Genomic DNA, 25,213 nt, shown 5'->3' on the forward strand with positions numbered 1-25,213 from the left:
AGGTCGGCCGTGTCTGTGTATGCACTGAGTTGTTGCGAGCCAAACAGGTGCATGGTGTTGACAGCAACTAGTAATTACAGCCTAATTACCATATTACAGATTAGATGTAACACATGCAACGAAGGCATTGAAACCAACCTTGGCTATTTCCTTCAGTCCACCATGCTTCTGTGTTTTTATATATAATATCAACAACAATTGTACCAAAATCAAGTTTTCTGTTTTGCTTTTCTATTTATTCCAACAGCCAGCAAATGCACAATTAGTTACACTGTTACCTTATTTTAAAGCAATCAAAAACAGGTCTTGCTATTGTCTGTCATATTGTCATGACACGTGTGTCACTGTGTCCCTCATGCAAATAAAAATCATCATCCAGACTGTGGCTTGTTACTCTGAGAGGATAAAACGAGCCTGTGAAACTGCTGCTGAGTGTATGCAGAGAAGAACCCAGACAAAAATTATTTAAAAAACTGAGCGTAACCCTTTAACCTTTCCGCCCCAGACTGTGGCAAGACTGTAGTTTTACTTAAGAGCTCCTAAACATCTGTCTGAATGTGAAGCAGCTTCCTCTGCTCTGCTTTCTCTCGATGATAAACCCAAATGATGTCAGTCGAACTACTGCCGTAAAGACCGCTGAGTGCAAAGCCACCCAGTGTCTTAATGATCAAGGGGTCGTGGTTTTTGAGTGAAAGCACAGGACATTTAACATTTACTGCCTGAAGGCAGATTGAATGTGCATAAAAACGCTGAGTCCTTCACTGACAGTAGCCAGCTAAGTCGTTAACTCATATGGTGCATGCAAAATTACCTTAATGTGAGTGTAACATGTGCGCTGGTGGTGCGGAGGTAGGGCAGATTCGATAATAGGTTTAAAAGCACAACCCCGCAGGTCGTAATTATTTGCGGGACTGTCTGCCTGCACGCTGGATGTCCCGAAAACATCGCGCTGGTGTCACGGTGTTAAAAGCGCTCTTAGTAATGATGCCTCGCAATTAATTGGCTGATGATGAGGCTAGTTATGATGTAATCTCTCACACTCTCTCCTGCAAACAGCCAGCCCCCTCCCTTCTCCCTCGCTTTCTCTCACTCTCTCTCCCGTTTCCCCACCTCTTTCTCTGTCTTTCTCTCCTATCCTAACCAACATGGCCGCTAAGTCGGATGGAGCAGCGGTGTCTGTGGAAGATGACAACACGCCCAGGAGCCTCTCGGAGCCGGGGAACCCCGCCGCCCGGCCCCGCTGCACCGCCGCCGGCGGGAAGCCCTACACCCTGCTGGACTGCTGCTGGGTGCTCTGCGCCCTGCTCGTCTTTTTCTCCGACGGCGCGACCGACCTGTGGCTGGCTGCCGACTACTACCTGAGAGGCGAAAACTGGTGGTTCGGCTTGACGCTCGTCTTTGTCGTGGTGCCCTCGGCTGTCGTGCAGGTGCTGAGTTTCAGGTGGTTCGTGTACGACTACGCGGAGCTGAGCGGCGGGGAAGGAGGAGCAGCGAGCTGCAGCGGGAGCGGAACAGCGGCAGGCGGAGCAGCCGCGGCGGGAGACGGCACTCTAAGCACCAAGGACAGCGACCAGCGCGGCGGGAGCGCGGTGGCGGTGAACGCCGCGAATGTTACACCGGTGTACGCGTCCTCTGCCCCGCCAGCGACGGCGGGGAGAGTCGGGACCCCCTGGAGGTGCTGCACCGTCTGTATGTGGGTCTTTCAGACCGTGCTTCACGTCCTGCACCTGGGGCAAGTGTGGAGGTAGGACCGCTGGAGTGGCGTGGAGTACGAGAGGGGCGTGCTTGCGTGCATGTGCGCGCGCGTGTGTGTGCAAAGCGCACTTCTGTGTGCGTAATATGTGCGCTGGCAATGCGTTCTCAACGCTATCCTGCACGGAGATCTCCATGTGTGTGCCAGAAAGTGTGTCTGTGTGTTTAGGCTCTCGATGTGTGTGTGCGCGCGCGTCATCGCATGTGCATGTGTCCGAAATGTTCCCTCTCTCTTCCATGTGCAGAAATAAACGAAGACAGCGCGACTCCTTCCTCCAAAGCTGCCGTGTAGTACCCACGTTCACGCACAACTTTAAACAGTCGTAAAAAATGCGATGAGCTCCCCTGAACTGAACCTTTTGGTCCACCTGCCACTCCAGTCCCGCCTGTGACAGCAGCTGCACGGCTGCATACAGCTCCAACATGTAGTTTCTGCCCCCCCCCGATGCCTCCGACTGTCATGGTCCTGATATGTTGACAGGAACATTATCAAGGCGCTGTGGTTTAGACCTCGCTGCTGCTCTCCTCTGGCTGCTTGTCATGTCAGTGATTTCCACACTGGATCTTTTTCCCCTTCTTTTACAAGCAGAGTAGTTTGGGATGGTTAAAATGTATGGGCTGAATCTTTAAACGAGCATTCCCACAACACATTTCAAACTGATTTCCTTTCCTGTTACATTAACTCTGTTAGACTTTACCCATCATGCACCAAAAGTCCATTTATGTTGAAAAATCTGGTTAACCAGTCAAAAGAAGTTTGAAAGTAAAAGTGAAAGATGAAACATAGATATTATACCAGAAAGAACTCTAAACCTCACATCCAACCTTGTTGTAGAATTTATATATTTTAAACACAGCATTTGATTGACTGTGTAGCTTCTCAGTCATCCAGCCCATGGTAGTCTTAGGAGTTTGGAGCATTAATAGTGGGCACAGCATCCACCAGGGTTTAAATACCTGGGAGTCTGCACGTTATTAGTTTTAGAACTGAAGAAGCCTCTTGGATCAGAGGTTAAACACCTTCACCAAACCTAAAGAAGTCGAGTCGCCTTCTTTGTAAACTCCTTTTTTCGACCAATCAGACAGCTACAGTTTTTTTCACTGTGGCTACACAGACTAGTTTTACAAAACAGCATTTTTTTAAACTATAAAAAATTATTTATAAATGTTCATATATCTGTATGTAAATCAAGTTTGGGGTTGGGTCTCTTTGAGCGTTGGATGGTGAGCTTATTCGCACGTGCCTGGACAGTCAAAACCTGAAACATGGAGTCACACTGCCTCACAGGACGCTCCGGGTTACAGTCTGATGGTTGGCTGAGGAGTCTGCAGATGTGCTGAGAAAGAAGAGGTGTCTTTTCACTTTTAACTAAATTTAGAAGTGAAGGCGTGTCTTTTCACTGACCCGAAAAGACGTCTTTTCACCTCTCGCTCTTCAAATCTCGACGTACTCGAGACATCTGACAAAGTCGTCTTTTCAAGAAGTTTTTGCTGGGTGCAAAAGGGTTGACTCGAATATGAAAGTTTCACATAACCCAAATCTCTAGAAATGAAAGACTTTTTTTTTTGTTAGACAACGTGAAGCACTGTGTATATAATACATCAGACTCACACATGAAGTTGTGTGTTCATTTCAAATGTGAAAAAACATTATGAAAAAAGTTTTTGTGAACGCTGCCAGAGTCAAAATGAAATATATTCTAATTACAACATAAGACATTTAGATGTTTACAAATTTATGTGTGGTGACAATTACAAAGTGCTGTAATCAAGTAACCCAGTTGTATTGCCACATATTTATCAAGTCAGGCAAAGTACAATAAATAAAAACAGTGACAAACAGATGAAAATACAAAAAACAATTACAAATAAATGTGTAGGGAAAAGTCTGAAAAAGACATAAAAGACATTTTCCTTCTTTAATGTTTTACAGATAATCATAAAACATCACAGATTAAACTCTGGACTCTTCAAACCTCTAAGCTGCTGATAACTGGACTAAAGCACCTTCCTGTAGCTCTGCCACAACCAGCTCAACCATTACCAGTTAGTAGAGTAGAAGGAACTTTTTTACTATAACATTTTAATTCAGTTCAGTTGAATTAAACTCGATTACACTCACGTAATTGCAGTCACCTCTAGGCACTGCATAATGTAAGGTTATATTATTATATTGTAAGGTCCCTGGGCAAGATACTGAACCCAGGTTCCTTTAGATGCGATCGCTGGAGTGTGGATGTGTGTGGCTGTTGTGAAAAAGCACTTGTGTGAATGAGACATGCTGCTAAAAGTACTCTGAGTGCTCGAGTAAAAAAGCAGTAGATAAGCTCCAGTCCATTTATCGTGCGTCTCATTTGAGGTGCATGTCTCTCAAGCAGCCTTTTAAATATAGCATAATCCTTTACTTAATGCAGCACACCACAAAACACAAAAGTATCTAAGTATAAAATACAGGAGCCAAAGAAAACCTGAAGTCAGTTCTTTTTTAGTGGTCAGACCACCAGGGCATCTGCTCCACCACCAAATCCATATGGCTCTGAAGCTCTATGGTGCCTCCTGCAGGTAGTGCGCCCACAGGAGGGAGAGCCCATGTTGCTTCTTTGGGCTGTGCCCGGCTGGACCCCACGTGCTAAGCCCCAGCTACCAGGCACTCTCCCTCAAACACCTCCCCCCAGGCGTGGCTACCTCGGTAACCCTCTCCTGGTACCTTTGTCCCTTTGTAATTTTACTCATCCTAGAGGTGTCTGAATGGCTCTCTTTCTGTTTTTTTTAAACATATGTTTCCACTGTCAGACCAACAGACCCAGAGCTATGTGAGCATGCAGCACAATTATTCTCAGTGCTTTGAGGGTCCGCCTGAGCATTAAGCCCGCATCAGTGTACAACTCTCAGCTCGAGGTCAACACAAAAACACGAAGCCAGCACCATTATCACAAGTTAATTGTTTACCATGTTGATTCTCAAGAAGGAAGTGCACTAAACTGTTAAAGTGAAACAAAAATCCTGCAGAAATTGCCTTGAAATACCAGCAGTCCTAACCCGCATGCTTCCCTCATAATTACTGCAGCCATTAGAGACGCCAGTCACACTAGGAAGTAATTATGGGTCATAATAACCCGCTTAACTGGTTACCAGTGGGATCTCTCTTTTTTTTAATAGTAGAACCTGTTTACCGACTCCAGAGCAACTCGTATCATCTGTTCCAAGAGCAGTAAGTAACACTGGCCAGATAAATCGAGGCGAATAAAAAGGAGAGACTGAAGGGAAAGCAAAGACCTGAGGGTGAAGCAAGTTACAGTCAAAACACCAGCTGGATCGAGACATGACTGAGATGATAGAAAAAATATCCTGAAGTCAGACCCAAGACTTGAATAGTGTAGTAAAAACCCAAAAAACATTTGTTTGCAACAAAGAAAGATTTAAAAGAAGCGCACAAACACTCGCTGCATTGTTCTACAGAAAAGCGTCTCAGTTGTGCAACAATGAAAAATGATATTTTCCAGCAACAATAAGGCTGACAATTCAACAGAGCAATTTTTTGCTTGTTCTTGTTGCATAATTTATTTCAGCTTTCAGGAAAACAAACTGAAATTTGTACACGACGAGTGGCCTGTGCCTTTGATTTACTCCCATATAACAAAAATCTGACACTTTGAAGAACCGGACCAGTGTCTTATTCAAAGACACATTTTATTGTGACTGCATAATTTCCAAAAAGATTGAAAATAGCTTCTTAGATTTTCACTGAGCAGAAAGGTCCGCTAACTCAGACGGGCCGACTGAATCATCCTTTAGGCGAGGGCGGTGGGCGGCAGCTCGCCTCCGAACCTCTGTAGACAAACACGGAAAAACACGAGATTAAATGGAGATTCACAGAACATCAACTATTTCAGGGGAAAAAAAGAGCATGCGGGAATTCATATGAGTATAATTACATGCAGACTCCGTAATGAAGCGCATTAATGAACAACAATAAGATGCTGAGAGCTGGAGAATGAGAATAAGTTGGTTTTAATGGGGTAGTTGCTGCCGGGAGAGTCGGGCTGGGCTCAGACTGTCGATGACTCGACTCTGACTGCAGGTTTACGTTTGAGAAGCTGAGATTTCTTCAAGGCGGAAGTGAATTCAAGATGTTTTCCCTCCAGTGTGATTATTAGGATTTGATTATTGCAGTATGAAACCTAACGTATGCCTGTGAAATGCATTTTGATAGAATGAAAGTCAACATCGCAGGCATTCTGGGGGAAAGCTGATGAAATTACACAGGCAGGCTGAAGTTTGGCTTTGGCAGCAGATAATAGGCCGCAAGTAACATTCATTGTCCAAATAACACACAGGAGCTCGCAGGTATTTGGGACATTTACACCAGTTTGCCTTTTCACTGCTCATTATGATTTCCTTCACTACACAAATGCAACTTTTATCTCTTTCTGTGAAAATGAAAGATTAAAAAACAGTCAGGTGAAAAATATTTGTTTATTGTCTTCATAGCCAGTGGTCAGATTTGAATGGATCGTGATATTGTTGTGATATTATTGTAGCGGTCTCAGAAAAAAAGATGTTAGAGTTTGTTTGGATGGTTGAATGTGCAAAGTGTCTGACAACCTGTTAGCTACACTCATAACCTCGATGACAGTCTGTACATTTGCCCGTTTTAGACCACTTATATAAATATGTGGAAAGGCAAGTTAGTGAGTTTGCAGCACACTGGAACACAGCATTAGCAGTTTAAGGGGGGAATCAGTAGGTACCTGCAGGATCATGTGGCACATATATGATTGATGACACCAAAGGGTGTGTCCACATGCATATATTTTCTGGCTGCTCTCTCTGGGCTTGCCACAGTGGACCATCTCATGAAATCCAAGCATCCTCTTCCCTGTGATCTTCCTCTTTTCCTCCTGCCAGGGAGCTCCATATTCAGCATCCTTTTCCCAATATATCATCCATCTCTCCTCTGCATGTGTCCAAACCATCTCAGTTTGATCATTGGTTTTCTAACTCTGTCTCCATATATATATAATCAGCTGTAATCTTCTCTATCTTCATCACTCTGAATGAAAATCTTAACACTGTCAGTCCAGAATCTTTTTTTAAGCACCACCTTCTCTGAACCGTACATCACAGCGGGCCTTGTTACCACCCTTCCTCTTTTTTCCAGTCCACACCTCCACCTCTCCAGGTTCTCTTGCTCCTGGTCCCTACTCTCACTACACATCACAATGACAGCATATAAGGATAAAGATAACTGTCCTGTTAAAGGCTAAACAAACTAGTGGTTGAGAAACTGTCAGATAGAAATGGTGTGTTTATATATTATTACACGACTACTACGAGCACTTTTTTTGGGGGGGATGTTCAGTATCTTCCCCAAAGTCACTTTGCCTGCAGGAGCTGCAAATCGAACATCCGACATCCCAATTAGTGGAAAACCTGCTCCATGTCTCGAGGAAAAGCTGCCCTAACAATCACAGCCATCCAACAGTTCATCATTATCTTGGTACCGAAGCTTTTCTCAGTCCCTGCTGCGTAAATTAGATTTAGTAAAGTTGACAGACGGTCAGAAGTATCAAATGCATCACTAATCTCTATTTAACCCTCAACACTTTGAGGTGTTCTACTGTGTATAGTTTTAAATTCTGCCTGTTGATAGCGAGCACCATATGAACTCTTTCTACAAGTCGGTTTAATTTCCTCAAACTGCCCTTTATTGAAATTTCTGTGAGAAGTTATGAGCAAACATCTACCTGGTTCTTAGGATTTTATTTTATGAAGCCCAATCAAAGAACAATCCCCAGCTTTGCTGACCTTTATCTTTACTGGTATCGTTTTGTGTTTAACTGTCAGTCGTTAGAGGATGAATCTGTCTAAATGTGTGTAAACACTGATAGAAAGACCGAAGCCAGTTTTAGACATCTTCCTGAATGTCCCTGATCTCACTGTGCAGATGTTTGCAGCAGCACAGTGAAAGCAGAGGCTTTTATTGACCTGAAACATGAGGTGTAGGTCAGGCTGTCATTTACCCGTGGTGTTCAACAACTGTGTGGGGGAAAATCCTTCTTAAGAGATACAGACCGCTATTGACAGCTGCAAGTGCCAGACCAGAACCCACAATGCCTTTCAGTAGAAAGACACGTCAGGTTTGGAATCAAGGTCGACTCACCTTTTCTAAAGTGGAGACTCGGCTGTTTATCTTTTTTCCCTCATCTACATTTAAAATCCAGATGAAAGCAGCAAGGTCACATTTCTTTATCTGGGGGTTTGTTAAAAAGGTTTTCTGAGAACTCCAGGGGATTTCCTACTGAAGCTGGAAAGACGTGAAACACTTTTGCAACAATTTACTCGGATTTTGTATGTTTATGTTTGGAGTTGATCACGAACACTACGAGAGGACTGAAACAGTCATCTTCCTGATAACTGCAGTCAGTGGTACTTACTGCTAAAACCTAACATTGGACTCCCTTTGGTATATTTCACAATGCCTGAAGACTGCCTGTCCCTCAGAGGGCTGTGTGGCAGGCAGACGGCATAAACTCAAAATGCAGCTTCATTGCCGTCCAAAAACCCCACACATGGGAATGAGACCAGGAAAACTAAATACTAGGAATCATGGAGTCAAGGAACACAGAGCAGGGGAGCACACAGCAAAGTGGGATCACATGGCAAAGAGAGACACTGACAATAAATACACAAGGCAGTGAGGCCAGGAAAACAGGTGGGAAACACACAGAGTACAAATCAGGGATAATGAGACAAGTCAAGTTAAACTCAATACAGGAAACAGGCGACCAGAATTGTTTTTAAACAAGTTAAACAGATCGACTCACTCGTGGAGCCTGCCCCAAGTGGCCATTCAAGAAATTGCAGTTATTGACACTTTCAGCCCCAGAGGGTGCTCGTTTATATTCAGTTATGGGCTATATTGTGTCAGTTTTTATGCATATTAGGAGATGTTTCTAAAGTCTCCTGATCGAATTTAGCTGAACAGCTGCAGATGACAGATATATGAATATGTGATGAGTGTTATTTGCTGTTTGTTCATATGCAGTTTGCTCGTTGAATGTCTGAGGTCCTAAATGTTTTGTCCTCAAAGGGAATTTGTGATTTTCTTTCTGATCTTATGCACCTGTCATCAAGAAAAGTGCAGGATATATTTTAAGTGTTGACGGTTTCAAAAGGTACCATCAGACATGAAAAGCCTTGACATTTGTGGACGGACTGACGAAGCATCAGCTCCGGTCCAGCTTTGATTTCAGTGGTCAGCAAGCATTGCAGTTTTTTAGGACGATCCAATCGGTTCCTGTCTGTGCCAGACCGGATCAATCAATCCTAGAGAGAAGTGACTGAATCATTTCCAAATGGACACTCAGCTCAGGTGACTGCTGGCCACGGCTGGACGAACACGGCTGATAATCAGCCCGAGTGACTAACTGGCAGCCGCAGTGTAGCTCAATACGCTGAATCATTCAAATCTGTGTGTGTGAGCGTTCGAGGAGGGGCTGCCTCACTGTTCATTCACAAATGAAGTGACTCACAGTGATTATTGCTCTTACTTTTCATTTTAATTTCAGGGTCTGTCACTCAGAGACTCCCCATTGGTTGGAGAGGGTAACAAGAGAAGAAGAGTGTCAATAAAAGATGTTAGCAGGGCCAGCTGTCGGGTCTTTTGCTTTGTAATCTGTGGCCTTCTGTGTACTTGTGAAAAAATGAGTCGGCATTTTTCAGACCCCAAAGCTATTTGCCAACCTTTCATTCACGCAAGTGGAAGCAGATAAAGTGTTTCAGGCTTCGTGTCCTCCTGTTCTTTTAGTGTTTATCTTAACATCGCCTTATTTAACGAAGCCCTTCAACGCCGATCAGCGATCTTCCCCAAACCTGAGCTGTTGCTGAGCCGAACGTGGCGACCCTCTTAAAGAAGCGTGCGTTGGTGCGGCACTTTCTCTTCCAATCTTTGCTTTCACAGTTGTGAGTTTTGATTCGCAGCTGAGGCCCAGTGTTGTAATAATTCCTCCTACAAACTCAAATTCTAAGCAGGTTTTGATTTTGCTCTGTGTGCTGAGTACCGCAGTTCTTGGACAAAGCATCATAACGAGAGTCAGCATGTATAGAAAATCAGCCTGATTTTTAAATTGGCTTTAAATGGTCGTAGTCGTGCCACAGAAGAAAAACCTCATTTCTTTTATAGCTCACAGCTAGAAATATTTAAATATTGCTGTGGGTGGTGGTGAGATCTCAGAAAAAGTTTAATCTTTAAAAACGTTTAAGTTCTTCAAAACACAGGGCTGATTTTCAGCTTTTAAGAAAGGGTCAGTGAGAGGCATGTGTTTGCTATGTATATATAGCTGTGTTATGAAATGAAATTTAAAATATTAGAGGTATAATCAGCTCTCTCTTGGACAGAAGTTTACTTCAGGAGCAAATCAAAGAGAGCAGAGTGACCCGGTCATCTGGTTGGTAGGAAACTAAGGATGGGAAGTGCTGGTGCTCGCCAGCCAGCAACAAATGAATGATAAAAACAACCAGTATATCAATTGCAGATGGTGTTTTCTTTGAAAAAGGATAATAAAAATAAAAGAAATGCTACAATGAATCACCATTAATAATTAGGAGGGCTGCCTTAATAAACTCTATGAGGAAAAAATAAAAATAATATACGACGTAAAAGATTTCATCTGAGTCCTTTCTGGTCTGTGTTCTTCCTCCACACGCAATCTGTCTTGGCATAAATGCGTGGGAACCTACACTACTCATCTTTCCAAAAATGGGAGCTTTTGAGCTAAAACTGGTCCACTGTGGAGAATTTGTTTTTAACGTAAACCCCTAAGGAATTAAGAGGAGCACAAACTGGGGCTGAAAGATGAGAGATGTTCATGGAGCTGATTGAACATATGTTTTTTGTTCCAAATAAATAATATGATATAATAATTTAATTTAATATAATTTAATAACATTTCACTGCAGACAATGACGGCATTTCTGACATGTCATGAACAGGAGTTATTATGTAGGCGGGTTGCAAAGCAGCTTACAGCCTACAGGCATGGGCAGGACAGCTGAATGTTTAGGAGATGACCTAAGTGGAGCTATCAGCTGATGTGAGCTGGTATTAAAATAAGCTGCTGTCAGATCTTGCAGTGGGATTGCGGTTGAGCTCGACTGCATGAAGTAATATTACACACAAACAGAAATGAATGAATAAAAATAATAATTTGTAGAAACACGCATTTGCATGTTGTCCTCCTACTTCAGTGTTTAATCACAGCCGAGAAGAACTTCATTTAACCTGTGATAAGAAGAATTTTTCTGACTTACTACTGTATGTTTTGACAGCATGTTCACACCAGTTTCGACTATAAAGAAAATATCCTTTATTTAACTTCAAGAAAACCTGAAGGTTCTCAGGATTCTCCGCATCTGCAAGTCTTTCAGGTTCAGTCTCAGTTTCTTTGTCTGATCTGTGATTTAAAGGAAGTTTTGAGGTCTCTTGCTATTCCTTGACCCACTAAAAGAACATGACTTGAAGTGATAGCTCTTCTGTTGTTTGAAGCTTCTGATATGCTGATTGGATGGTAAACAAGAAATAGCAGCTGTTTCTTTCATTTCTGCTGAGACAGAGAGAGACGGGGCAATTTAAGACAATGTGCTGTCATGTAAATTTAAGCCTGTGTCGCCATAAATATCATATGGATTAGACAGCTGGAGCTCTGTTTTACTCTTTTAGCCTTCTACTCTGGTTTCGGGGGGTTTCCTCTGTAAAGTCATTTCCTCTGACAGCGCTGGAATTATTTCTATTTTTTCACAGCTTTTCTGCATTTTCTTTTGCCCTTAGGGCGTGATCCTGCAGCATCCAGCGGCCTGTAGGGAAAAGAACTAGAGAACCATGAAAGTCAGGCTGAAATGCAGCCCAACAGATGGACGTAATGATAGAATTAGAAAAAGTCAAATGGCTCCTTTTAAGCAGCTGTTTTGTCTCTGGCATCAGAACCTGCACAGGAGTGTTTTAAGAAGTACAAACCACACATTTGGAAACACGATCTCGATCTCAGATCTGTGGCTCAACTCAAGTGAACGTTTCTCTACTGAAAATACGATTGAAACCCTCGAGTAAAAGATTTTCCTGATTTTGCCAGTTTGTTTCTATGAAATTCACAGGCACTGTTTCTATGGGAAAATATCTGCATAAAATATGGTTTAGGTTAGCCAGTGAACCTTACTAAGCTTAATCCTCCAGTGTCAGCTGCTGATTTCAGGACATCATTTAAATATGGGCTCCACTAAAAATCACGTCCTAAACAGTGTCAACACAAAACACCTTAAGCCTCTAACACCAAGTGTATCATGTTAGACGAGTAGGGCTGTTCGATATAACGATATAAAACGTCTATCGTTTGTTTTGTGGTGTCACAAAATAAACTGTTTACAGCAATGTTTTTAATCGTTTTGATGGTCACTGTCACTTTCTCTTATAATTAAAAATAACCACACTACAGACAGACAAGCGACTGCTTTTATGCGTTGTCGTTAGCAACGTGGCTCCGCCATCCACTTGTTTTCCACATAAACCTTTCACAATAAAGCTGAAGAGCCTGTTGAGATTTTTCAAAATAAAATAAATCACGTTAAATAGTATGCAGAGTGTTTACCAATGAGAAGCGAAAAAGAGCCGTCAGGTGCTTAAAAATAAACCTTAGAAAACGCTTTTCCCTGCAGCACGCCGTGTAATAAATACTGACAAAGAAAATGGCGTCGCTACATGCATCAGTCAAAACTCTCGACTCCAGGCGTGCGACGCCCAGCTGCAAACGCTTCACGCAAGTCGAGCTGGCCGAGATTCACAGAATCTACAGAAAATGTAACACTTTTGTGATTTATATTGTTGTCGGGACGATAAATGTCTTATATCGGGATATGGGATTTTGGTCATATCGCACAGCCCTATGCATGAGTTTTTCAGACCTCGACATCATCAGTGTGGCTTTTCAATGCTAACCCGCTTATATGTTTTTATTTGTTTAAGATAAACTGTGAGGAAATAAACTCAAGAAAATACTGGATACAGCAAAAACTGATACAAATTAATTTTTTAATTATTAGTTTTCCTGTTTATATCATGTAAAAACGCAGATATCATAATCTGTTTTTCCCGTTTCTGCACAAACTTCCATACGAGGTATATGTCATTCGGCTGTAGCAGTCTAGCCAGAAGCCTTTATTGAAGTGAGACACATCGTCCTGGGCTAACATGCACGGCAAACTGTGAGCTGATTGGCCAGGCTTTGCTGTTGATTGTGATGTGATAACTGCAGGCTGGTTTTTAAATGTTTGCATGCACAAACTGGTTTCCGTCACGGTGGTCAGCAGCAGCTGAAGGAAGGCACCGAATTTCAAAACATGTTTCTTTAAGAATTTAGAGTCCCAGGACTATGAATGCGCGTAGGTTGATGTAAAATTTAATAGAGTTATTGATTATGAATAAAAATGTGCCTGGAGGGAAGTTTTGATGATCCACAGCCTTCTGCGTGCCTGTCTGTCCGTCTCCCTCTCAGTCCGTGTCTCTGACGGATGCTCTGTCTCTCTGTATGCTTTCCTGTCTGTCGGTCCGTCACACTGTGCTGAATAATTCACTACAGCCCTTGAGGGAGCTGCCAATCACATTTCCAGTGTCTGTGTATGTATGTGTCAAGAGATCTTGCATTTCCTGATAGGTGCCCCTGTCACCCGATCCCCCTCTGTCACTTGCAGTCCTCCCTTTCTCTCTTCACGCTGTTTCTGCTTTAACTTTTAATTGTTCCCCTAAAATCCACACAGATGGGGGAAGAAGCTGGGCGAGGGGTTGCATTTAAAGTTCACAAGATCTTACACATGTTTCTCACCCCTCCCTAATCGTCCTCCGAGTGTGTTTGCATATCTGGGACAGCGCATGTAGTCAGCGCATGCTCTGTGAGCGCGCGCTGCGGCGATGCATGCCGTTACCGTGTGCTCTGCAGGTATGGATGCATGAAGAATATGTATGTATGATGAATTCTGATGTTAAATGAAAGCATGCTCACAAACACACTGTATACCATCTCTCATATAAATATATTTACATCACTAATTCTGCAACCAGCTAACGTCTCCTCACTTTCAAACCAAACCTGCACGCTCTTATTGACGGATTCTGACATCCCAGCAGCGGCGAGGAAATATCAAAGGAATTACAAATAGCAGCTTACATGCTGCACTTAATTTATTTGTTGTTTGGGCTTTTTTTGATGAACATTTGTGACATGCAACATGTTCATCTGTAACCCTGCAAAGCCACAAGAAGCACTGAGCAGATGAAGGGAGATGCCACGTTAGGGTTGCAGAAGAAGCAGATGATGGATTTATAGCTGAGGGAAATGATCAGTGAAAACAGCCAAAATGTTGAAAAACAATTTTAAGCCAAGCAAACCCAGACTTGTGTCCAAAACACACTGAAAATTCAGGCTGGTTGTGTACCTTCTTCAGTGAATAAAACCTCTGTTTTTGTCTGTAATCTCAAGTTTAAAACATTGATGGAAACATTTAATTTGCAAGAATCAGACTGCACAGAAGTGCATGGATATACTGTGGATTTTTATTTCTTAGATGCTGAAAAATAACCGATTTTTTAAAAAAAAAACAAAAAAAACCCCCTTTTTAAATCTTAACTTTGTGTAGTCGTTAGTGTTGAAACATGCATAGTCGAGCTTGGTCTCTCCTAAAAACCTAGTATTTCAGTTTTAAACCAACCACTTGCTTTAAAACTGAAACAGCTGCATGTAAAATGTGCACCAGTGTCTCTACTAGTCGGAACCCTGGAGAAGGAAATGTTCAAACATGTATGAAATATTCTAAAGCGGTGTTGTTCATGACCTTTAATAACCCCAACAAATGATTTCTATCCCTTAATCAAACCAGAGATTTCTCCCAAAATTCAGCCCAAGCTTTCAGCCAACAGCATGTTCATATCACCACAACGGGCCTGCTTCCTACTATACAAGTTGTTGGTCCTTTAGCCGAACAGCACAAATTGAAGCCTCTATTTTCAGATTTTTGGTGATTATTCTCAAACCCAGAAGTGACAACATTTGGACAAAAGCGTGGAATGCTAAATTAGCGGCTAATGGGAGGCAGCTTATTTAGCACACTGCATCCATAAACTCTACGAGTGCATCACACAGACACGGAGAGTTGCTAATTAGTGCTAAGTGAAATACAAATAAAATTGAACTCAGCAAAACTGGATCACATATTTCTTGGACAGGCTGTTAATTAACCACACAGCAAGCCATGTTTTGTCAGATAATTGCATATTATTGACCATAAGCACAATTAAGCGCTCTGGCTCAGTGACTGGAACTGGCTGAGGTGATGCCTGTGAGACAGATACCAGCTACAGAGCCTGTTTCAGCATTCCCCTGTCATTCAGAGCGGTCACGCCTTTAGCTTTAATAACTTTAAGCCTTAATGAAATTTGTGAGTTATAAATATGTTCCACCTCCATACATTAGGTGTAGAAACGTAATTGTTTGCAAGCAGGCTGTAAATAAGTTTACATTTTAATATTGAAGTTCATAAGAAACAACTAATGTTTGGAGCGTTCCTCAAGTGGCGAGATGAGGAACTGCAGTTTGCTGCATGTGTTTCAGGAAGAAGTAGACGGGTTATTTGAGATTGTAGGGACAAACTAGCAGGATGATAATTTCACTGCTGGACTTATTTACATTTTTGGTCAGAAGAAAAACAACAAAAATAAGGATATATAGGTACAACAGATGTCAAATTCACATTATTGCAATTCTTTATGACCGAATCGACCGCAGAGTTCAGTGTAATAACGTCGCGGGCAGAGTTTTCAGCTTACTGAACAGTGAACCATCTCACTGCTTGCTCTGAGCCTCAGAGCTGCTGTAATGACCCAGTTTCTCCTCAGGGATCACAAAAGTTCATCTAGTTTTACAGCCTTTTGCTGTAAATTAACGGCTCAGCCAGAATATCTCCACTTTAGTGTTTGAATAAGATCTTTATCGGCTGATAGACTGGGAAAGGCAGACTGTATCTTTTTTTTCTTCTTTTTTTGCAAGACACTGGAGGGTTTATAGTTTGATTCAGTTTAAGCCCGACTGTTGGGGAGTACACGTCTCCCTTGTGAGCTTTATGGCTGCATCAACAAGCCTTGCTTAGCGGCCTTTAATCTTTCTGACCAATGCTTGGACTCTGTTGGTGAACACTTAAAACAGTATATATCTCAAAGGCAATTCCTTTAATCTGCTTCACACTGGGTTACATTTTTTTAGGATATATACATGTGGAGTAAAGGGAACATTATCACTTGGAATTATGTTCATATTGAACCTAATAATTTACATTTAGCGTCAACATTTAGAGCCAGAAAGAAAAAAACTTGGCATTAGGGCTTCATTTAATCTATGAAATGGAAGTGGAAACCTCAGGGCTGAAAACTGAAGCCAGCATATAAGTGCCAAAAACTGTCCCCCTTATATACTCCCATGTTAAAAATATCGTCCATTAGAGCAGAATAATTTACAGGCCCGGACAAAAAAAAGCTTTGGCCATTTTCCCCTTTGTGACAAGTGATGTGGGTGAATTTTTATGACTCGCCCTCTTGAACTGCAATAAAGCTTAAAGTTAAGAATGCCGATGCAGACGTCTGCAGGTTTCAACGTCACCGCTCTTAAAGTCACTGAACTGGACCTTCTCATTTGTGTTTGCAGTGTTGGTGTCTTATGGAGCCTTTTTAGTGCAAATATCACACTAATGATATTACCTGCACCAACAGGCCATCAAATACGTCAGTCCTCCAGTTTTGTTGAGTGGTTTACATGTAATATATTAATTCCCATATATTTTATATAAATTATAGTATATTTACAATATAAATCGCCTTGAAGTGACTGTTGTTGTGAAATAATACACCCCAAAACAGGGTGATATCTGCAGGACACTGGCCCTTGAGGCCTGGAGTTCCCCACCCCTGATGTACAGACTATGATGAAAGCATAGACATGAGTGTGGAGGTGCATGTAGCCACAGTGATGTCACCCGTTATGAAACCTCAAGTTCAGCATTGTGACTCTTGGTGTTTTGGTGTTTGGAAACCAAACGTTATGAAGGAGTCTAAGGAGTTTATAAAGAAATGCGTCTGGACTTCTTTGAGTTGCTTGAAGATGTTTCACCTCTCATCCGAGAAGCTTCTTCAGTTCTAAGGTCAAATGGTGGAGATTTAAACCCAGTGGGAGTTTCCCCCCAAAGAGGGACAAAGGACCCCCTGATGATCCTCTAATCACAATCAGCCAGGGTTTCGGGTGAGCTCATTGTGAAACCTGGCCCCACCCTATCATGTGATTTCCTGAGGTCAGATGGCCCAGGATGTGAGTGGGCGTTAAGGCGTCTGGGAAGGGATCTCAAAACTGGATTATAGATGGCAGACAGTTGTTGTGTCGTATGAAGGAGTCTCTTGCGTTGCCCCCTGTTGGCCACTAGAATAAATGCAGATTTAAGGCACTTTTTATAGTTTTATGTTATGTAGTGAAAAGTGATGGAAATTCCCCTTGTAAGCACCAAAATGTAGAATTAGTGAAATTAATTAACATTTCAGAACTGAGTTGACCTTCTTTGATCTCATGATTATCTGTTTTTTTTAATTTTTTTTTATCCCAAACCGATTAGAGTCATATTTCCTACAGCTTCTGGATGGTTCTCATAAACATGAATATAAGCATGTTTACGCACATGTGTTTTTTGGAAGGAAGAAAAAGAGTGTAATTATTTAACAATACTACATTTTGTTAAACTGAAACGCAGATGTATCATCAGGTAAATAGCAGCTGAACTCCAAATGTCATCAACGAATTACTGAAGCACTAAATTTAGCCATGAGCTCAAAACATCCTCCTGTCCATCTTTTGTTGTCTGCTTGTCGGATCTGCTGTTTTAATGTGAACATCCCTGCTTCTCTTTATTGTGTCAGCGTGGGTTAACCGCCCAAAACCGATGATCGATGCACGGACAAATGGGGGGTTGCATATAGATAAATCGGCGCGTATCTATATATGCAGATAGATGGTGTAATCTGGGACAGGACATGGACTCGGGCCTGCACAGGGTTTGTTAGTTCTTCTCTGCGTGCGCTTCAGTGGTGCATGTTATTAGCGTGTACCCTGCAGGTGCACACACACGCGCACGCACGCACATAGACACACAGATTTTTCTTTCACTTTTGGTCTCTCCCTTTCCTTCGTTCATACAAACACATTCAGACACGTTCTCCTCGAGTGTGTGAACTTTATGTTCAAAGCCCAGAGGAACAGTTGTATCGCTGTGGATTCTAGTTTTCTCTTTCTGAGCTCTCTGAACTCGCACACTCTCTGATCTGTCTCTCCGGATTTTCCTCTGCGCGGCTGTGTGTTCGCGTTCGAGAGGAAAGTCCTCCAAATGTGAGGACCCTTTGTCTTTCCAGAGACCATTTTTGGGCTTCAATCAGTTCCGAATTCAATTTTTGACATTTTATCAAGTTTTCATTTTGCTTCTCATTGAACACTTTAATGACAACAATAATTCTGTTTGTATGCACTGAAGGATTTGCATTTGATGCTGTTATGCTCCCAGGTTAGTAACCACTTTCCTCTCAGAAGCGATGCATTTAGTGTTTTGACTCCATTTAGAAATGGGAAATCTAGCACATGATGCACTTTGTTCTTGTTCAAGCTTTCTTGTGAACCTGCATTCGTCTGGTCTACTCTTGCTAAAGTAACAGAAGAAGAGGAAGGTAAAACTTTTTTTGTCTAAAAATTCTGCCACCAGCTCTCCTTGCTTCTACACTGACATGGCCTCTGATGTTATCCAAAGTTTGCAACTAGCAGTGAAGCTAAGTGTTAACTATTCAAGTTAAAACTGAGACATTTTTAAAATATTTGATATTTCTCACTTGGTTCTTAATGATTTGGAAGTGCACAAATACACAACACTGTGAAAGTAGCAACTTTATTTCCTATTGGTTGACTCATGTGGGAGTGGGTTGGTACCTGTAACACTTCATTTCATTTCATTTCATTTCATTTCATTTATTTGTTCATTTTCAGGCACAACAAATACCTATATTGAACATAAAATGCACAAAACAAAAAACAAAAATTGCCTGAAAAAGGAGTGGGACGAAGAAAACTCATTAAATCCCACCCCTATACTCACTCATCAACAAAAAAAACCCAATAAACTTCCTGCAGCTACGCCCATCATTGCATACAGACCCATCAACAGCCCCGGGCACATACAAGCATCTAAACGGCAGCTCGCAAACAACAATTAGAGCCTTCATAACTGAATACAGAATATATAAATTATAAATTGCACTGACATTAGGAGACACTGAAGGAAACCTGATTCAGGTGGAAAGTTGTGCAATTTTTTTTCAGTCCCGTTATTCAGCTCCTGCTCAAACTGCTGAAGTTCGTAGGTCACGACGCATGGTCTTTTCAACAGTGCGATACCCTCACGAGGGGCGACCAGGATTTCAAACAGGTTTGATTTTCTTGCGACCATACGATTGCTGATCGGGAGCTGGTTGTGAGGTGTTAATTGCTTCTCGTGTATGCTACACAATGTACGACAAGCGATTAAGGTGAAAATCGCCTCAAAATGGGCCAAAAATCGCACCGTGTATGCCCAGCTTTACAAAAACAAATATTTTTTCCATGTTTATTTCTGGAAGTTTCAGGACACAGAGTGACACTGTAACAACTTACAGTTACTTCACATGTGAAAAATATTTCCTCAAGTAAAGTTGGATGAAGTTACTGTACAGCGCACCTGCTGGAATGGTTTAGCCGATCGTGCTGAAGGACAGCGACTTCATACCACGGCAAGGCGTCTGCCCCTTTAACCTGTTCCGTCACCTGATGGATGTTTTTTTATCATCTCATTGATACTTTTCTGCGTTCATAAGAATCCCTACTCCTCCTAGAGCCATTCTGTGACACATGCACACAATGATCTCCTCACCCAAACTGTGCAGCTCACATTCGTTTTACTCAGTGGATTTTATTCTCATTAGTTTATCCAGTACAGCCAAAAGGTTCTGTACTTCACCCATTACAGTCACCCGTGAGTTGTAGATTCTGAGCTACTGTGTGGTTGTTACAGCGGTTAACACATTTGCCTTAAATGTGACCGATCTCCCAGCCTCAGGCCAGTGCTGGTCCCAGTCCTGGATAAATGGGAGGGTTGTACCAGGAAAGGGATCTGGTGTAAAATCTGTGGCAAAGCAAATATGAGGATTCATCCTCTGTGGTGACAGAACAGGAGCAGACACACATGCTATTATACTGTTACTTCATCTCTATAAACAGGTTTGTTGTTTTCCTGCATGCTGTAGAACTATGTCTATAAAATATAGGTGCATTTTCCCATATAACCTAAGTTTAGCCTTTTTCCTCCTTCTGTCACTATAACAGGGGATCATTTTTTCCCCGCTATGACCTTTCCCACTACTGCATGCCCACTAAAGGGATTGTATTCAACATTAACAACTGACTTGAAGACGAATGCTGGCCAAAAGTCATTAATCACCACAGGATTATTGGTGGCTACACTTTAATGCTGTTCTTTGCCTCTGTGCCACACAAACACTGGAAGCCAGATCGCACATCCACAATAAACAAAATCTAAAACATAAATGGAAAAAAACAAAAACATATCACTTCTAAATGAATCATGGCGACTGTCCGTTATTCCCGGGTTGCTACAATATTTCATACCTAGTTTTTGATTTCTCTTTATCGATTGCGTGCTAAATGAGGTAGTCGGTGCAACAAGGCTGTAGGGTAGAGTCGAGCAAAACAGTTAGACTGAAGTCTGTGTGAGCTGAAAAAACAACTTACAGATAAACTTGCTATTCGAGTTCTGTTATTCTGTCATCATGCATCAGTATATGAAAGCTTGTCATGGTTTTAAATAATTTGAACAGTTTAATCTAGGGCCGGGCCATATCATACCGTTCACAGTAACACCGGTATAAGGTTGGGCAACGATAAGAAAATTAAATATTGCGATAGAATATGGGTAAAACGTGCATGCGCAGTGCCTTTGTTTACATACGCACATCTAGGAAAAAGCATGCCGGCGACGGAGAATGAGAAGAGCGAAAGCGGATCGCTGAATGAAACGGATGAACCAGAATTGGTTTGTAAAAATGCTGCAGCTTCAGTGGTGTGGAACTGGTTTGGCTTTCGTCCGTCAGATACACAACAAAGCACTATTTTTGGTAGAGCATGCTAGCGGGCCGTTCATTATTACCGTGTTTCTTGGAAAATACGGCACACTTAAAATCAATCCTTTGATTTTTCTGAAAATCGACAGTGCCCCGTAACCCCGTGTGCCTTATGTATGAATTCTGGTTGTGTTTACTCACCTCGAAACGATTTTATGTACACGGCGCTTGAAAATCTGTCAGACGTTTTAGTACGACTTTGCTAAGCTATGAAGCCGCACCGCTTGATGGATTGTCGGAGCATTACGGCTATCGTAGGCAGGAGCCTTGCGGAGTGATGTGTACTGCGCTTCAACATAATGTTACCGTATTGTGTGTGTATAACCTCTGTTTAAGTTTTGTGGATATTATACATGGTTATGCTGAGGATATGTCGGCCAGTTTCTACTGGAAATGCATTTTGGTTAAACTGTCAGCAAGGAATTTGCATTTGCACTGTTACATTTTTATATAACTTTAATGCACTTAAAACAGCTGCTTGTTTAAGTGAAAATACATTGATGGGGTTTTTTGCACTAATAAAGTTGCGGAGTTGTAAAGTATTTTGTCTTGTGTCAATTATATCGTCAGTCATATCGTTATCGCCAATTTTCAAATGTATATCATGATAAATGTTTTTGGTCATATCGCCCTGCTCTAGTTTAATCATTATGTAATATGAAAAAGTACAAAATGCTCGCTGATGTGAGGCACATACACGCGGTGCATACACGACTGGAGCGTCTCGGGTTCATTTCAGGCACCATCTCCACACACAGTAACCTTAATCACAGCAGCTTTATCACATTTTGAACCACCGTGTTGCGTTTTCTGGCTAATTGCCCATTGCTCTTGGCCCACTGCGACCTTCTTTTTGTTCAACAGTGGCGCAGACCGAGAAATAATAGAGTTATAATAATACTTTTAAGCTTAACCCGTGCAACCCCAAACCCTCTATTAGAACTCATGAGCTCATGTTACTGAAATAAAACATGAGAGAGATCTGATGTAATGCTACCAGCAACTGCTGTGTTTGGCCCCGAGTCTTTGAGCATAGTCCTAACAGTCTAGACAGCCTCGCTTCACAGAGAAGAAGTTGTATAAAGTGTTGATTTAATTTTGCATATCAACCGTATCATAGTGAAGAATAAAGGAAGCAGAGTATATCTGCTGTAACTGACCTCGGTCTCCTGAGATAATGAATCAGCTGTTGCATCTCACGGTAGATATTCGCAGACATTTCTCAGCTTTATTGGAGGTAATGTGTTCGGATCTGAATGTAACGGACTGAATGAATGATTTCAAGACAGTGAAAGAGAGTAAAATGGTGACTGTGTTTGACAGAGGCAGACTGTAAAAGATGAACTTAAATATTTAGACACATTTGGAGTATTGATCTAAGAAGAGCGATGCTGACCTGTTAGTTGGTCTTTGACTAAAATATATCTAACTATTACGCAGGAGGTTATGACAGTGTCTCATAAGGGTTTAGCTAATGTTTGTGACGGGGAAGGGACACATAAAAGTTAGCAATGAGTCTTCAGTGACTCTAATTCTTCTTTTTATATGCAACTCTGCTGTCTTGCAGAGAAGTTGTTTTGCTTTGCAGCCTCTGAGAGTTTGATGTAGCAGCACGTGGACCACTTCTCCAACTGCTGCTGGTTTAGAACAACAACTACCGTCACCAGCTGCAGTCGAGGACAGAGACTTTGGAGGATGTTCATGAGAATCTCACTGAGGAAGCAGCTAATGATATTAAGGAGTGCCACTGGTAGAGAACACAGGAGATTGGTATGACTGTGCTAGCAGATTAGCAGCAACTGATCTGTCAAAATAAGAGTGGTTTCCCCCCCAGAGGGACAGACAAATTAAAAACAATGACTCTCCAGTGAAACATCCAATCAAATGTGTGCCATTTGAGGTCCTCAGATGATGAAGATCAGGGAGTTTCCCTGTAGCACCAACTGTTTAGTGGACTTTACAGTAAAATGTTTTGAGATCTGTTGTAAAATTGACAGTGACATCAGGGTTCTCATAAGAGTAAGTAAGTAAGTAAAATTTATTTATATAGCACTTTTTAAGACAAGAAGCTGTTACAAAGTGCTTCACATGGGAACGAAGGCATGTCAAACAAACAATATAGCAATAGAAAGGAAGTATAAAAGCATATCAAACAAAGCAATAGTACACGAACATTACCCAAATGCCTGTCTAAACAGATGTGTTTTAAGCTGTTTTTTAAAAGAAGCCACAGTGTCGATGGTGCGGGGGGGGGGGGAAACCATTCCACAGTATTGGAGCCAGGGTTTGAAAAGCCTGATCCCCCTTCGTTTTCAAACGGGTCCATGGAATAGATAGAAGACCACAATCAGTGGATCTAAGAGTCCGCTTTGGAGAGTAGGGTTGGAGGAGCTCCGTGATATAGGTGGGGGCATCACCTTGTAGAGACATAAACGTAAATGTGAGGATTTTAAACTTATATCTATACCCAACCGGAAGCCAGTGCAAGGATTTTAGTATAGGAGTGATATGGGAAAATTTATTACTGTGGGTTAAAAGCCTTGCTGCAGCATTTTAAACCGCTTGGAGCCGATTTAGTGAAGCCTTAGATACACAGGAGAAGAGTGCATTACAATAGTCTAGCCGGGAGGAAATGAAGGTGTGGACAAGCATCTCCAGTTCAGTTGTGGAGACAATAGTCCTGAGTTTGGCAATATTTCTTAAATGAAAAAAGCAAGAGCGGGTCACAGATTTAATATGAGCATTGAAAGACAAAGATTGATCGAAAATTATCCCAAGATTCCGAGCAGTAGTTTTTATCGAGGATGAAAAGGCACCCAGATGTTGACTAATTGGCGCCAGTGTCCGGCAGCCTCGCCTCTGTCAGTGCGCCCCAGGGTGGCTGTGGCTACAATGTAGCTTGCCATCACCAGTGTGTGAATGTGTGCGTGAATGGGTGGATGGATGACTGGATATGTAAAGCGCTTTGGGGTCCTTAGGGACTAGTAAAAGCGCTATATAAATACAGGCCATTTACCATTTACCATTTAATTTGGGGCTTGATATTCTCTGGAGCAAGGATTAAGCACTCGGTCTTGTCTGCGTTCAGCTGCAAAAAACTTTTTGTCATCCAAACATTAATTTCCTTAAGACAGTCCATAAGAGTGGATAGCTTATCTAATTCCCAAGGTTTAAAGGAGATGTATAATTGGATGTCGTCTGCATACAGATGGTAGGAAATATTTTTGAAACCGCTAATGCCATCCATCCATCCATCTTCATCCGCTTTATCCGGGGCCGGGTCGCGGGGGCAGCAGCCTAAGCAAAGAGGCCCAGACCTCCCTCTCCCCAGCCACCTCCTCCAGCTTATCCGGGGGAATACCAAGGCGTTCCCAGGCCAGCCGAGAGATATAATCTCTCCAGCGTGTCCTGGGTCTGCCCCGGGGCCTCCTCCCGGTGGGACATGCCTGGAACACCTCACCCAGGAGGCGCCCAGGTCACCCAGGAGGCGCCCAGGAAACCGCTAATGATCCGGCCTAAATTAAGAATATATAGTGAAAATAACAGGGGGCTTAAAACCGAACCTTGTGGGATTCCACATAGAAACTTAGCCGCATCTGATCGGAAGTTTCCCAATGAAACTAAAAGCGTTCTATCCTCCAGAAATGAGGTGAACCACTTTAGGACAGATCCAGATATCCCTACCATAAGATTTAAGCGCTGGATTAAGATCTGATGGTCAACGGTATCAAAGGCTGAGGTCCAGAAGAACTAGGACTGAGCAATCACCCCTGTCTGCAGCCATCAAGAGGTCATTTGTGACTTTCAGGAGAGCTGTTTCTGTAGAGTGTAACTTTCTAAAACCCGACTGAAATTTATCAAGAATATTATGCTTCTCCAGCGCTTTCTTTACTTGTAGCCAAACGACTTTTTCTAAGATTTTAGAGATAAAAGGAAGTTTTGAGATGGGCCTGAAGCTTGACTGAAGTGTTGGATCCAGGTTAGGCTTTTTCTGCAAAGGTTGAATAACCCCCTGTTTAAAGCACCTGGACACAGAGCCAGATAGCAAGGAACAGTTTATCAGCGTGACTACAGAGGGCCCGATGGTATCAAAAACTTTACAAAATAAATGAGTAGGTAAGACATCAGCTGAACTCGTTGAGGGTTTCAATTGGGTCAGTATTTCCG

General features: G+C 42.2%; 1 protein-coding gene across 1 annotated transcript in view; it reads left to right on the top strand.

The window, feature by feature from the left end:
* The first annotated feature begins 1,118 nt into the window (after positions 1-1,118).
* Positions 1,119-25,213, top strand: part of xkr7b (XK, Kell blood group complex subunit-related family, member 7b) — a 113,271-nt gene continuing 89,176 nt past the window's right edge. Inside the window, exon 1 of the mRNA XM_026153139.1 lies at positions 1,119-1,744. Coding sequence (XP_026008924.1) covers positions 1,146-1,744 — 599 coding nt within the window. The 5' untranslated portion in view covers positions 1,119-1,145. The remainder of the gene's footprint in view (positions 1,745-25,213) is intronic.

Source organism: Astatotilapia calliptera, chromosome 20 (assembly GCF_900246225.1).
Source record: "Astatotilapia calliptera chromosome 20, fAstCal1.2, whole genome shotgun sequence".
Classification (NCBI taxonomy): Eukaryota; Metazoa; Chordata; class Actinopteri; order Cichliformes; family Cichlidae; genus Astatotilapia; species Astatotilapia calliptera.